Source organism: Salmo salar, chromosome ssa19 (assembly GCF_905237065.1).
Source record: "Salmo salar chromosome ssa19, Ssal_v3.1, whole genome shotgun sequence".
Classification (NCBI taxonomy): Eukaryota; Metazoa; Chordata; class Actinopteri; order Salmoniformes; family Salmonidae; genus Salmo; species Salmo salar.
This window is the reverse complement of record NC_059460.1, coordinates 37299347-37312058: the sequence shown is the minus strand read 5'-3', so window position 1 is coordinate 37312058 and position 12712 is coordinate 37299347. Positions and strand designations below refer to the sequence as shown.

At 45.3% G+C, this 12712-nt stretch overlaps 1 protein-coding gene across 2 annotated transcripts in view; it reads left to right on the top strand.

Annotated features, from left to right (window-relative positions):
• The first annotated feature begins 752 nt into the window (after positions 1 to 752).
• Positions 753 to 12712, top strand: part of jag1b (jagged canonical Notch ligand 1b) — an 87432-nt gene continuing 75472 nt past the window's right edge. The window contains exons 1-2 of one of the 2 annotated variants that reach the window (XM_045702281.1): positions 753 to 1174; positions 1631 to 1936. In XM_045702281.1, the coding sequence (XP_045558237.1) occupies positions 1097 to 1174; positions 1631 to 1936 (384 nt within the window). In that variant the 5' untranslated portion in view covers positions 753 to 1096. The remainder of the gene's footprint in view (positions 1175 to 1630; positions 1937 to 12712) is intronic. The other variant, XM_045702282.1, reaches the window with a different exon arrangement.

Below are 12712 nucleotides of genomic sequence, written 5' to 3'. Positions count from 1 at the left end.
GACAGTGAGATTTAAAAATTAGTTTTTTTTTTCATTTATTGACTAAGTGTTCTATTTCCTTTTCTAATAGTTGTTCAACTCAAATGTTGTTGTTTTTTAACTTGCAGAATCATAACTCCTTAGGTTTGAATACCAGTATAGTAGATTATAGAGAGAAATAATAATGGCGTCGTTTTGACAAAGCCTATAGGGAAATGAATACCGTTTTTTTTGTAGGGTTTTTAGATAAACACAGACAGCAAGGTCTGCGGTAAACACAGGCTTAAGGAGATCTTACACGTTTTGTTGTATTAGATAATGTTCATCAGCTAACGTCACTTTCAATGAATATTTAAGCATTTATAAGATACAACAACAAGAACAACAAAGGCAGATAAATGACATAGAGGCTTCATAAAAGTCATAAAGTTCATGTTAACTGACTGATATTATCTCATAGAACAAAATGTATAACAAGATCTCCTAAACTTGTGTTTAAACCTCACACTTTATTTAATGTGTTTTTCCCCGAAATCCTATTCTGTCCCCATTCATTTGGAATGGCTGAACGAACCAGAGGTAACTCATTTCCGTTTTTTTTTTGTTTTTTTTAGGACAACATGTTGGCATTCTCTATAACTTTCTGCCGAGTCCCAGCCAACCGGATGTTCCCGTTTTCAGGGGAAATGGAAGAGAGCCTTTGACTCAACAGAGGCGTGATCATGAATATATAACGTCCGTCAGCGTCCTACCCCCCTCCCTGGTTGAACTGGCTTTGTAGTCCTAACAAACATTACGTTCAGTCGTGGACAGATAGTGCAACGACCCACATGACTAGTGTGTAGCTAGACACTTTTCGCTGCGAAGAAGTAAAGTGGATAAAAAAAACGGAATATAACGATACGAACTACCAAACTAGAAGAAGTTGAGCCGAAGGACGCAAAAGGAAGCATTTTTTCCCCTCTGTGTTGCAAAGCTGTGGCTTGTTGGACCAAAGTCTTGTTCTGTACTCTGTGCATGTTGAAATCGGAGTAGTGCATTGGTACGGTGACTCCGCCAGACACCGTCTAGTTTCCAAGCGGAGCAGCCGGAGCGGCAAGGCAACACCACCAGAGACATGATTTTGAGAAGGGACTCAGTTGTTGGCGTTACTGATTTTTACTTGCATGCCTTATTGTTGTGCTTTTGTGCAAAGGTATGTGGATTACTTTATATATGTACACTGTGGAATATGTCCAGACAGCTTCTCTGGATGCATTGATTCGTCAGTAGGCGATTTTTTTATTTATTTATTTATTTTTAATATATAGGCTAGTTAAAAGATCAAGTTAACTAGGAGTGTGTGAAATATTCAGCTGGACTCCCTACGTCCTATGGTTGTGTGCGTTTTATCTGTGTGACTGGCTGTATTGATCCGCTGCAAACCCTCTTCCCCAAGTGAAACAATCCCATTTTTTTGTTTTGCATGTTCAAAATTTGTTAGCATGTCAGATTTTGAGTTATTTTCGATAACTTTTTATGGCTCAATTAGTTTGATCTATTATCATAGTTTGCAACTTTTGTAGACGGCGGCGACTGGGCCGTTACATAGCCGATGGTTCTCTCAATGTCCAGCGGTTTCACCGTTTTCTTCCTTCTGCTTTACCAACAGGTGGCTGAGGGAACCGGACAGTTCGAGTTGGAGATTTTATCGATGAACAACCTGAACGGAGAGCTTCTTAACGGGCAGTGTTGTGACGGTTCACGGAACACCGGGGATCGGAAATGCAGGATGGATGAGTGTGATACGTATTTTAAAGTGTGTTTGAAGGAATACCAGTCGCGAGTTTCGGCTGCGGGACCTTGCAGCTTCGGGTCCGGTTCCACCCTTGTCCTTGGAGGGAATACATTTTCTTTGAAGAACTCGGCGAAGAACGAAAAATCCAAGATTGTTTTGCAGTTCAGTTTCGCCTGGCCGGTAAGTTGATATCTTGATATACTAGAACTCTCGTCTCACGGTGCCGTTAACATCATTAGGCTGGACGACTGAGAAAAGGTTTCCATAATCATTGTATTCGTCCCCCGAAATAAATTAAATCAGCGACTAGGATTGCATGGTCGCCACTAGCCTAATAATGGAATAGAGGAGCCTAACGTTACTCATTATAGTTAAATGACCTTACATGTACTGTATAGAGGCGATGGCAGCATCAACAGACAAATACTCAAATCTAAACGTGCATCGATTCTCAATTACAGTCCGGTTCTAGAAACATAACTCGCTGAACTTTCATATCACATCAAAATAATATGACAAAGGCTAAATATACACTTTCTGTACACTGTTTTACCGTTTTTTTAACACCGTTGCAGCCGACGGTGTTTTTCAGCGACGTTGGTTTTGTGATGTGCAGTGCTTGACTTGGACAGGAGCTCACTTGACCTGAGTACCGAAAACCTCACATGTTCTACTGCTTGACTTCCAGCACCTCTTTTATATAATATTATCTTCAATTATTACAGGGTTCCTTCACCTAAATCTAAACAGTGCCTGCGTTTAAGCAACTCTTTCTGTCTAAACCCAGCACCTGCAGTTCGCCAACGATTTATTCTTTCTGAACGATTTTCTATTTTTATTTTTACTGATTCAAGAGTCATGCTTTGTTTTTCTAAATGACTCGTCCGTTGTAGTCGTTAGTTTGACCTGCTGGCCGCAGTGAATGAGGATGAATACTGCGCTCCTCCAGTGACTCGGGCTCTCCCACCGATAACTGTCAGTCATACATGCGCGCAGGCAACACGGATACCGGTGCAGGACGCGTAGAGAAGAACAAATACATGTTTAGAACATACTGGAGAATCAATCATGAATGCAATTAATGAATTGTTGATGTTGTAATGGACATATATATTTTTAACTGCTCAACGAACGAGAACGAATCGTTTGGGGTGCTGTAGTTTGTGAACGATATTGTGCAGCGCTTATCACGGCAGTCAAACAATTCATTCCGCTAAGAATCGTTAACAATCTAGTCCGGTTGCGGCCCAACTACACCTCGTTTCAAATGTACCAAGAAGTACTATTATTTGTATGACTAACAATCAACAAATGTGCATTGTTTTTAAAGCATGCTTTTTTCCCCCCAAGTCTGTTAGAAATGACAGATGAAATGATCCAGTGATGGTGAACGAGAGGCTGGTAGAATTAGGACTGTCGTTTTCAGTTGAATGTTCTCCGGTAGAGGACAGTGTTGTGTTCCAGACCGGGAGGGAGATGAACACTCCCAAGACTTATACCACAACAAAAATGCGAGTCAAATCCAACACCATGATTGTAATTGTCAAATCGTCACGATAATAAGACTTCATAATGTCCAGTAATTCTATGTTAATATTTCAGAATGAAACATGAAATCGTTTAGACATTCAGAATGGTGAAGAAATTCACTGTGAGGGCAAATAGAGAGTCACAAACCCAAACGTGTTTTATATATAAAAATACTATATATGTTCCAACTTCCCCTGGTCTCGTCTTACTAATAGCCTAGTGAGCACAACTTTCAAACAATTCCCCTCACTCTCCTCTAAAGTAGGAAGCCTCGGTTTCAATAGGCCATAACATAATATATTACTGTGTCATGAAAGGAGTGTGAGTTATTTGGCCTGGGTGAAGTGGTTTTATGGGAGCTGATAAATTATATGTTTTTACTCCACTGGTCTGGGGAAGAAATGACGAGTCCTCACTGTCCGAGACCGAATCAAGACCGAGTAAACATGTATCCAACACCGAGACCGGACCACTACAACACTGGTAGGGGCCCTGTATACTCTGGGCCTTACTGACTCAAATGAATGAAATTAATCAAAATATTTATTCTTAACTGGTTGAAAACAACAGGGTCAGTAAAAAGAGCCGAACTTCCCATCCGTAATTTCTCTATCGGAGACCCAACTTTCTTACGTCTGTCTTCCGTTAACAAACGCTGTAACATGGAGATATGGCTGTGGGAACCTCAATAACCCTATGAAGGTGTGTAGTAATGTAACCCTTTTTAATATATATATATATATATATATATATTTCTCGTGATATGAAAGATAATTTTACTTATGTTTCTAAAACCGTATCGCAAGCGATGCGTTTTAACGTTTAGAGCAAGCGGTATTTAGGCCCTTGAATGGGCTAGGTGGTCAATAGGCTCTGAAGGTAGTCTGTGAATGGGCTAGGTGGTCAATAGGCTCTGAAGGTAGTCTGTGAATGGGCTAGGTGGTCAGTAGGCTCTGAAGGTAGTCTGTGAATGGGCTAGGTGGTCAGTAGGCTCTGAAGGTAGTCTGTGAATGGGCTAGGTGGTCAATAGGCTCTGAAGGTAGTCTGTGAATGGGCTAGGTGGTCAGTAGGCTCTGAAGGTAGTCTGTGAATGGGCTAGGTGGTCAATAGGCTCTGAAGGTAGTCTGTAAATGGGCTAGGTGGTCAGTAGGCTCTGAAGGTAGTCTGTGAATGGGCTAGGTGGTCAATAGGCTCTGAAGGTAGTCTGTAAATGGGCTAGGTGGTCAGTAGGCTCTGAAGGTAGTCTGTAAATGGGCTAGGTGGTCAGTAGGCTCTGAAGGTAGTCTGTGAATGGGCTAGGTGGTCAATAGGCTCTGAAGGTAGTCTGTAAGGTCAGACTAGGTCACAATGTGGTAGGCGGCATAACCTTAGCACTGTTGTATTCTTTACAATTTTACCGCCCGTCAATCACTTGTCTAGAACACATAATAAATAGTGAATGAATGTTGCATATTGTCAACATTAATGTTTGACCTAGCTTTTTGAGTTGTGGACAATTTCTCATTAAAATAATTGACCGGCCACAGGTGTGATATTTGCATAATTGAATTGTGTGTGTATATATATATTTAATTTTTTTATGGCACAACTCTACTCCATTATGAAATGTGTCTAGTGTATTATGATCGGAAATGTGGTTTATTGTGGACGTAGCGTGACCAAAAACATTTTAATCATTCATCTGTATCAGATAACACTTCGGCAGATGTGGCTCCAACCCTTAGTGTTCTTTCAGTTCAACTTCAACAGTCTAGGTTACTGTCTCGCTTCAACAGTCTAGGTTACTGTCTCGCTTCAACAGTCTAGGTTACTGTCTCGCTTCAACAGTCTAGGTTAGTGTCTCGCTTCAACAGTCTAGGTTAGTGTCTCGCTTCAACAGTCTAGGTTAGTGTCTCACTTCAACAGTCTAGGTTAGTGTCTCGCTTCAACAGTCTAGGTTAGTGTCTCGCTTCAACAGTCTAGGTTAGTGTCTCGCTTCAACAGTCTAGGTTAGTGTCTCGCTTCAACAGTCTAGGTTAGTGTCTCGCTTCAACAGTCTAGGTTAGTGTCTCGCTTCAACAGTCTAGGTTAGTGTCTCGCTTCAACAGTCTAGGTTAGTGCCTCGCTTCAACAGTCTAGGTTAGTGTCTCGCTTCAACAGTCTAGGTTAGTGTCTCGCTTCAACAGTCTAGGTTAGTGTCTCGCTTCAACAGTCTAGGTTACTGCCTGTCTCGCTTCAACGGTCTAGGTTACTGCCTGTCTCGCTTCAACGGTCTAGGTTACTGCCTGTCTCGCTTCAACGGTCTAGGTTACTGCCTGTCTCGCTTCAACGGTCTAGGTTACTGCCTGTCTCGCTTCAACGGTCTAGGTTACTGCCTGTCTCGCTTCAACGGTCTAGGTTACTGCCTGTCTCGCTTCAACGGTCTAGGTTACTGCCTGTCTCGCTTCAACGGTCTAGGTTACTGCCTGTCTCGCTTCAACGGTCTAGGTTACTGCCTGTCTCGCTTCAACGGTCTAGGTTACTGCCTGTCTCGCTTCAACGGTCTCAGGTTACTGCCTGTCTCGCTTCAACGGTCTAGGTTACTGCCTGTCTCGCTTCAACGGTCTAGGTTACTGCCTGTCTCGCTTCAACGGTCTAGGTTACTGCCTGTCTCGCTTCAACGGTCTAGGTTACTGCCTGTCTCGCTTCAACGGTCTAGGTTACTGCCTGTCTCGCTTCAACGGTCTAGGTTACTGCCTGTCTCGCTTCAACGGTCTAGGTTACTGCCTGTCTCGCTTCAACGGTCTAGGTTACTGCCTGTCTCGCTTCAACGGTCTAGGTTACTGCCTGTCTCGCTTCAACGGTCTAGGTTACTGCCTGTCTCGCTTCAACGGTCTAGGTTACTGCCTGTCTCGCTTCAACGGTCTAGGTTACTGCCTGTCTCGCTTCAACGGTCTAGGTTACTGCCTGTCTCGCTTCAACGGTCTAGGTTACTGCCTGTCTCGCTTCAACGGTCTAGGTTACTGCCTGTCTCGCTTCAACGGTCTAGGTTACTGCCTGTCTCGCTTCAACGGTCTAGGTTACTGCCTGACTCGCTTCAACGGTCTAGGTTACTGCCTGACTCGCTTCAACGGTCTAGGTTACTGCCTGTCTCGCTTCAACGGTCTAGGTTACTGCCTGTCTCGCTTCAACGGTCTAGGTTACTGCCTGTCTCGCTTCAACGGTCTAGGTTACTGCCTGTCTCGCTTCAACGGTCTAGGTTACTGCCTGTCTCGCTTCAACGGTCTAGGTTACTGCCTGTCTCGCTTCAACGGTCTAGGTTACTGCCTGTCTCGCTTCAACGGTCTAGGTTACTGCCTGTCTCGCTTCAACGGTCTAGGTTACTGCCTGTCTCGCTTCAACGGTCTAGGTTACTGCCTGTCTCGCTTCAACGGTCTAGGTTACTGCCTGTCTCGCTTCAACGGTCTAGGTTACTGCCTGTCTCGCTTCAACGGTCTAGGTTACTGCCTGTCTCGCTTCAACGGTCTAGGTTACTGCCTGTCTCGCTTCAACGGTCTAGGTTACTGCCTGTCTCGCTTCAACGGTCTAGGTTACTGCCTGTCTCGCTTCAACGGTCTAGGTTACTGCCTGTCTCGCTTCAACGGTCTAGGTTACTGCCTGTCTCGCTTCAACGGTCTAGGTTACTGCCTGTCTCGCTTCAACGGTCTAGGTTACTGCCTGTCTCGCTTCAACGGTCTAGGTTACTGCCTGTCTCGCTTCAACGGTCTAGGTTACTGCCTGTCTCGCTTCAACGGTCTAGGTTACTGCCTGTCTCGCTTCAACGGTCTAGGTTACTGCCTGTCTCGCTTCAACGGTCTAGGTTACTGCCTGTCTCGCTTCAACGGTCTAGGTTACTGCCTGTCTCGCTTCAACGGTCTAGGTTAGTGCCTGTCTCGCTTCAACGGTCTAGGTTAGTGTCTGTCTCGCTTCAACGGTCTAGGTTAGTGTCTGTCTCGCTTCAACGGTCTCGGTTACTGCCTGCCTCGCTTCAACGGTCTCGGTTACTGCCTGCCTCGCTTCAACGGTCTCGGTTACTGCCTGCCTCGCTTCAACGGTCTCGGTTACTGCCTGCCTCGCTTCAACGGTCTCGGTTACTGCCTGCCTCGCTTCAACGGTCTCGGTTACTGCCTGCCTCGCTTCAACGGTCTAGGTTAGTGCCTGCCTCGCTTCAACGGTCTAGGTTAGTGTCTGTCTCGCTTCAACGGTCTAGGTTAGTGTCTGTCTCGCTTCAACGGTCTCGGTTAGTGTCTGTCTCGCTTCAACGGTCTCGGTTAGTGTCTGTCTCGCTTCAACGGTCTCGGTTAGTGTCTGTCTCGCTTCAACGGTCTCGGTTACTGTCTGTCTCGCTTCAACGGTCTCGGTTACTGCCTGCCTCGCTTCAACGGTCTCGGTTACTGCCTGCCTCGCTTCAACGGTCTCGGTTACTGCCTGCCTCGCTTCAACGGTCTCGGTTACTGCCTGCCTCGCTTCAACGGTCTCGGTTACTGCCTGCCTCGCTTCAACGGTCTCGGTTACTGCCTGCCTCGCTTCAACGGTCTCGGTTACTGCCTGCCTCGCTTCAACGGTCTCGGTTACTGCCTGCCTCGCTTCAACGGTCTCGGTTACTGCCTGTCTCGCTTCAACGGTCTCGGCTACTGCCTGTCTCGCTTCAACGGTCTCGGCTACTGCCTGCCTCGCTTCAACGGTCTCGGCTACTGCCTGCCTCGCTTCAACGGTCTCGGCGACTGTCTCGCTCGCTTCAACGGTCTAGGCGACTGTCTCGCTCGCTTCAACGGTCTAGGCGACTGTCTCGCTCGCTTCAACAGTCTAGGTTAGTGTCTCACTTCAACTGAAGTTTTCTGTTCTAAAGCAGGCTACGTAATAAATATGTAAACTATTATAACAAAGCCTTTCTGACATGGGGATGGATATTTTGAGGTGGAGCACTTTTCAGACTACTGGACTCTTTGATCTCACCACAGAAGAGTAATACAATGCCATGTTGTGAAATAGGACATTGTTGATATGAGGGGCACCCACAGCGTGGACATGAGGGAGCTCCCGCAGCGTGGACATGAGGGGGCTCCCGCAGCGTGGACATGAGGGGGCTCCCGCAGCGTGGACATGAGGGGGCTCCCGCAGCGGTGACATGAGGGGGCTCCCGCAGCGGTGACATGAGGGGGCTCCCGCAGCGGTGACATGAGGGGGCTCCCGCAGCGGTGACATGAGGGGGCTCCCGCAGCGGTGACATGAGGGGGCTCCCGCAGCGGTGACATGAGGGGGCTCCCATAGCGTTAATGAGGAGCTCCCATAGCGTTAATGAGGCGGTGGATCCAGAGAGGATAAAAGGACAGCTAGAGGACAGAACAGCTTGGTTTCCGTGGTTTCTATGTGTAACGTACGTCACACTGCTTGCCTAGCAACTACCATTTCCTCCTGATTCGGCTCACACCGAGGCGCTAGCACATGTTACAGCCCTCCAAAAGCATCTTACCAGTCGGCACCATTGAAAGTTAACAATTTCGGCCGCGCAAGTGGCGACTTCAGGTTGAAGAGTACGTTTCACACATCCCCATGTGCTGCACATGCTTCCCCAGCCCACTACATTATCCCTCCCCAGCCCACTACATTATCCCTCCCCAGCCCACTACATTATCCCTCCCCACAACGTGCGGCTTCATGGGTTGTATAAACAGACAGGCCATTAGGCTATTAGCATGTGCATATCCTGTTAAGGACCACACACAGTTCCTCTGCCGTCTCGTTCGGCGGGTTGTGTTTTAAGGACCACCCGATGGTGGACTTCTGACCGCTTTTCCACCAGAAATTATAAAATAGTTTGACAACCCTGTTTGTTTGTTTGTAAGCTTTTTAAATTCTATCACTCTCAATCGTTTCATCTTTTCCAGTACATAATGAGTCACTTTCGACCTAAAATCACTTCCTGACCACTTCTACATGAGGCGAATATGTATGGAAGGTTTCAAATCAATAGAGGGTGCTGTCAAAAAGTGATTTAAATCAAATGGATTTCTCCCAAGACAGTACAATTTTCTAAATGTTCTCCTTCGTAATTTAGATGTTAATTTACTTAGTATTATTGTCCAGTCCTCGTGTTTGTAGATGTTGGCAGCCTGACAGTTCATTTTCTGTAGCCAGATGTTCTAACTAGGCCTGTGCCTGGCTTTGGTTACAAACCATTTTCTAATTATAATAAATAAATGAAAAGTATGAATGAACTGGACATGGGAAAATTTTAACAAAAAAGGTCAACATTTTTATGTACATGGGTGGACTTATCTCAGCACTGCTCCAATGACAGCTGAAATGTCAACAATGGGGCCAGACAGGGTTTCATTTCTGTCCTGATGTGTGTGGGTCCTAGTTGCCGTTGTACAGTACAACAGAGGAGGGTTTTGCCCCATTTGGTTAGGCCTAGAGGTCGGTATAATAGAATAGAGGCAGTCTTTCTTGGAGCTCTGGCTTCCTCATCTCAACTGTGTCTGTATTTCCAGTAAGCAGCAACAATCACCAGGGTTAGTTATCATTTCAACTCTTTTGTTCCTCTCCAGAAATGGATTGGTTCTGGTGGACGAAGCAGAGTGATTGGGTTCTACTGAAGGGAGAGCCAAACCTGGGTTCAATTATTTTAGTTGGGCTTAATTGCGATTTGGTTGGCACAGTGGAACCAACAGAATAGAAGTGCAAATGGAAGAGTGCAACAATAGTTTTTTGATTGTTGAACCCAGGTCTTCACTCTGCATTACCTGTGGAGAACTGTGACGTTCTGCCTGGCCTCCTGTTCCTCACTGTTGGCTGGGCCTTGGGCTTTGTTTGTGTGTGTTTGTGTGTGTGTGTGTGTGTGTGTCCTTCTAATTCCGCCACGCTCGGTTGGAGCTCAGGCTTTTCAAATCTTTAACTCTGCCACCCACACTCAACTGCTGCACCTAATGAGACCCTGGCTAGCCATCCACATGTGCTGCACCTAATGAGACCCTGGCTAGCCATTCACATGTGCTGCACCTAATGAGACCCTGGCTAGCCATTCACATGTGCTGCACCTAATGAGACCCTGGCTAGCCATTCACATGTGCTGCTCTTAATGAGACCCTGGCTAGCCATCCACATGTGCTGCTCTTAATGAGACCCTGGCTAGCCATCCACATGTGCTGCACTTAATGAGACCCTGGCTAGCTATCCACATGTGCTGCACCTAATGAGACCCTGGCTAGCCATCCACATGTGCTGCACCTAATGAGACCTTGGCTAGCCATCCACATGTGCTGCACCTAATGAGACCCGGCTAGCCATCCACATGTGCTGCTCTTAATGAGACCCTGGCTGCACCTAATGAGACCCTGGCTAGCCATCCACATGTGCTGCGCTGATAGGCCTAGATCAGTGGAACAGGTAGACGGGTCAACACGACAGCCAGTTCAGACCGATAACCTGCTCAATGGGCTTCTTCATTGATCTCGTGGCTTGATTTTTGCTCTTATATGCACTGTCAACTGGGGGATCTTTTATATAGACAGGTATGTGCCTTTCCAAATCCTGTCCAATCAATTGAATTTACCACAGGTGGACTCCAAGTTGTAGAAACATCTCAAAGATGATCAATGGGAACAGGATGCCCCTGAGCTCAATTTCGAGTCTCATTGCAAAAGGTCTGAATACTTAAGTAAATAAGGTATTTCTGTTTATTTTTTATGAATTAGCAAACATTTCTAAACCTGTTTTTGCTTTTGCCTCGTGGGGTTTTGTGTGTAGATTGATGAGGAACATTTTTTATTTAATACGTTTTAGAATAAGGCTGTAATGTAACAAAACGTTGAAAAAGAGAAGTGGTCTGAATTCTTTCCAAATGCTCTGTGTGTTATATACACATACACATACAGCTGAAGTCGGAAGTTTACATACACCTTAGCCAAATACATTTAAACTCAGTTTTTCACAATTCCTGACATTTAATCCTAGTAAAAATTCCCTGTCTTAGGTCAGTTAGGATCATCACTTTATTTTAGGAATGTGAAATGTCAGAATAATAGTAGAGAGAATGATTTATTTCAGCTTTTATTTCTTTCATCACATTCCCAGTGGGTCAGAAATGTACATACACTCAATTGGTATTTGGTAGCATTGCCTTTAAATTGTTTAACTTGGGTCAAACGTGTCAGGTAGCGTTCCACATGCTTCCCACAATAAGTTGGGTGAATTTTGGCCCATTCCTCCTGACAGAGCTGATGTAACTAAGTCAGGTTTGTAGGTCTCCTTGCTCGCACACGCTTTTTCAGTTCTGCCCACAAATGTTCTATAGGATTGAGGTCAGGGCTTTGTGACGGCCACTCCAATACCTTGACTTTGTTGTCCTTAAGCCATTTTGCCACAACTTTGGAGGTATGCTTGGGGTCATTGTCCATTTAGAAGACCCACTTGTGACCAAGCTTTAACTTCCTGACTGATGTTGCTTCAATATATCCACATAATTTTCCTGCCTCATGATGCCATCTATTTTGAAGTGCACCAGTCCCTCCTGCAGCAAAGCACCCCCACAACATGACACTGCCACCCCCGTGCTTCACGGTTGGGATGGTGTTCTTCAGCTTGCAAGCATCCCCCTTTTTCCTCCAAACATAACGATGGTCATTATGGCCAAAAGTTATATTTTTGTTTCATCAGACCAGAGGACATACCAAAAAGTACGAAGTCTGGCTTTTTTTATGGCCGTTTTGGAGCAGTGGCTTCTTCTTTGCTGAGCGGCCTTTCAGGTTATGTCGATATAGGACTTGTTTTACTGTGGATATAGATAATTTTGTACCTGTTTCCTCAGCATCTTTACAGGGTCCTTTGCTGTTGTTCTGGGATTGATTTGCACTTTTGGCACCAAATATGTTCATCTCTAGGAGACAGAACTCGTCTCCTTCCTGAGCGGTACGACGGCTGCGTGGTCCCATGGTGTTTATACTTGCGTACTATTGTTTGTACAGATGAACGTGTTACCTTCAGGCGTTTGGAAATTGCTCCCAAGGATGAACGAGACTTGTGGAGGTCTACAATGTTTTTTCTGAGGTTTTGGCTGATTTCTTTTGATTTTCCCATGATGTCAAGCAAAGAGGCACTGAGTTTGAAGGTAGGCCTTGAAATACATCCACAGGTACACCTCCAATTGAATCAAATTTTGTCAGTTTGCCTATCAGAAGCTTCTAAAGCCATTATATCATTTTCTGGAATTTTCCGAGCTGTTTAAAGGCAGTCAACTTAGTGTATGTTAACTTCTGATTAATATATTCTATATACATTTTTTTTACCTTTATTTAACTAGGTAAGTCAGTTAAGAACAAATTCTTATTTACAATGACGGCCTAGCAACAGTGGGTTAACTGCCTCTTTCAGGGGCAGAACGACAGATTTTTACCTTGTCAGCTCGGGATATACACTGCTCAAAAAAAT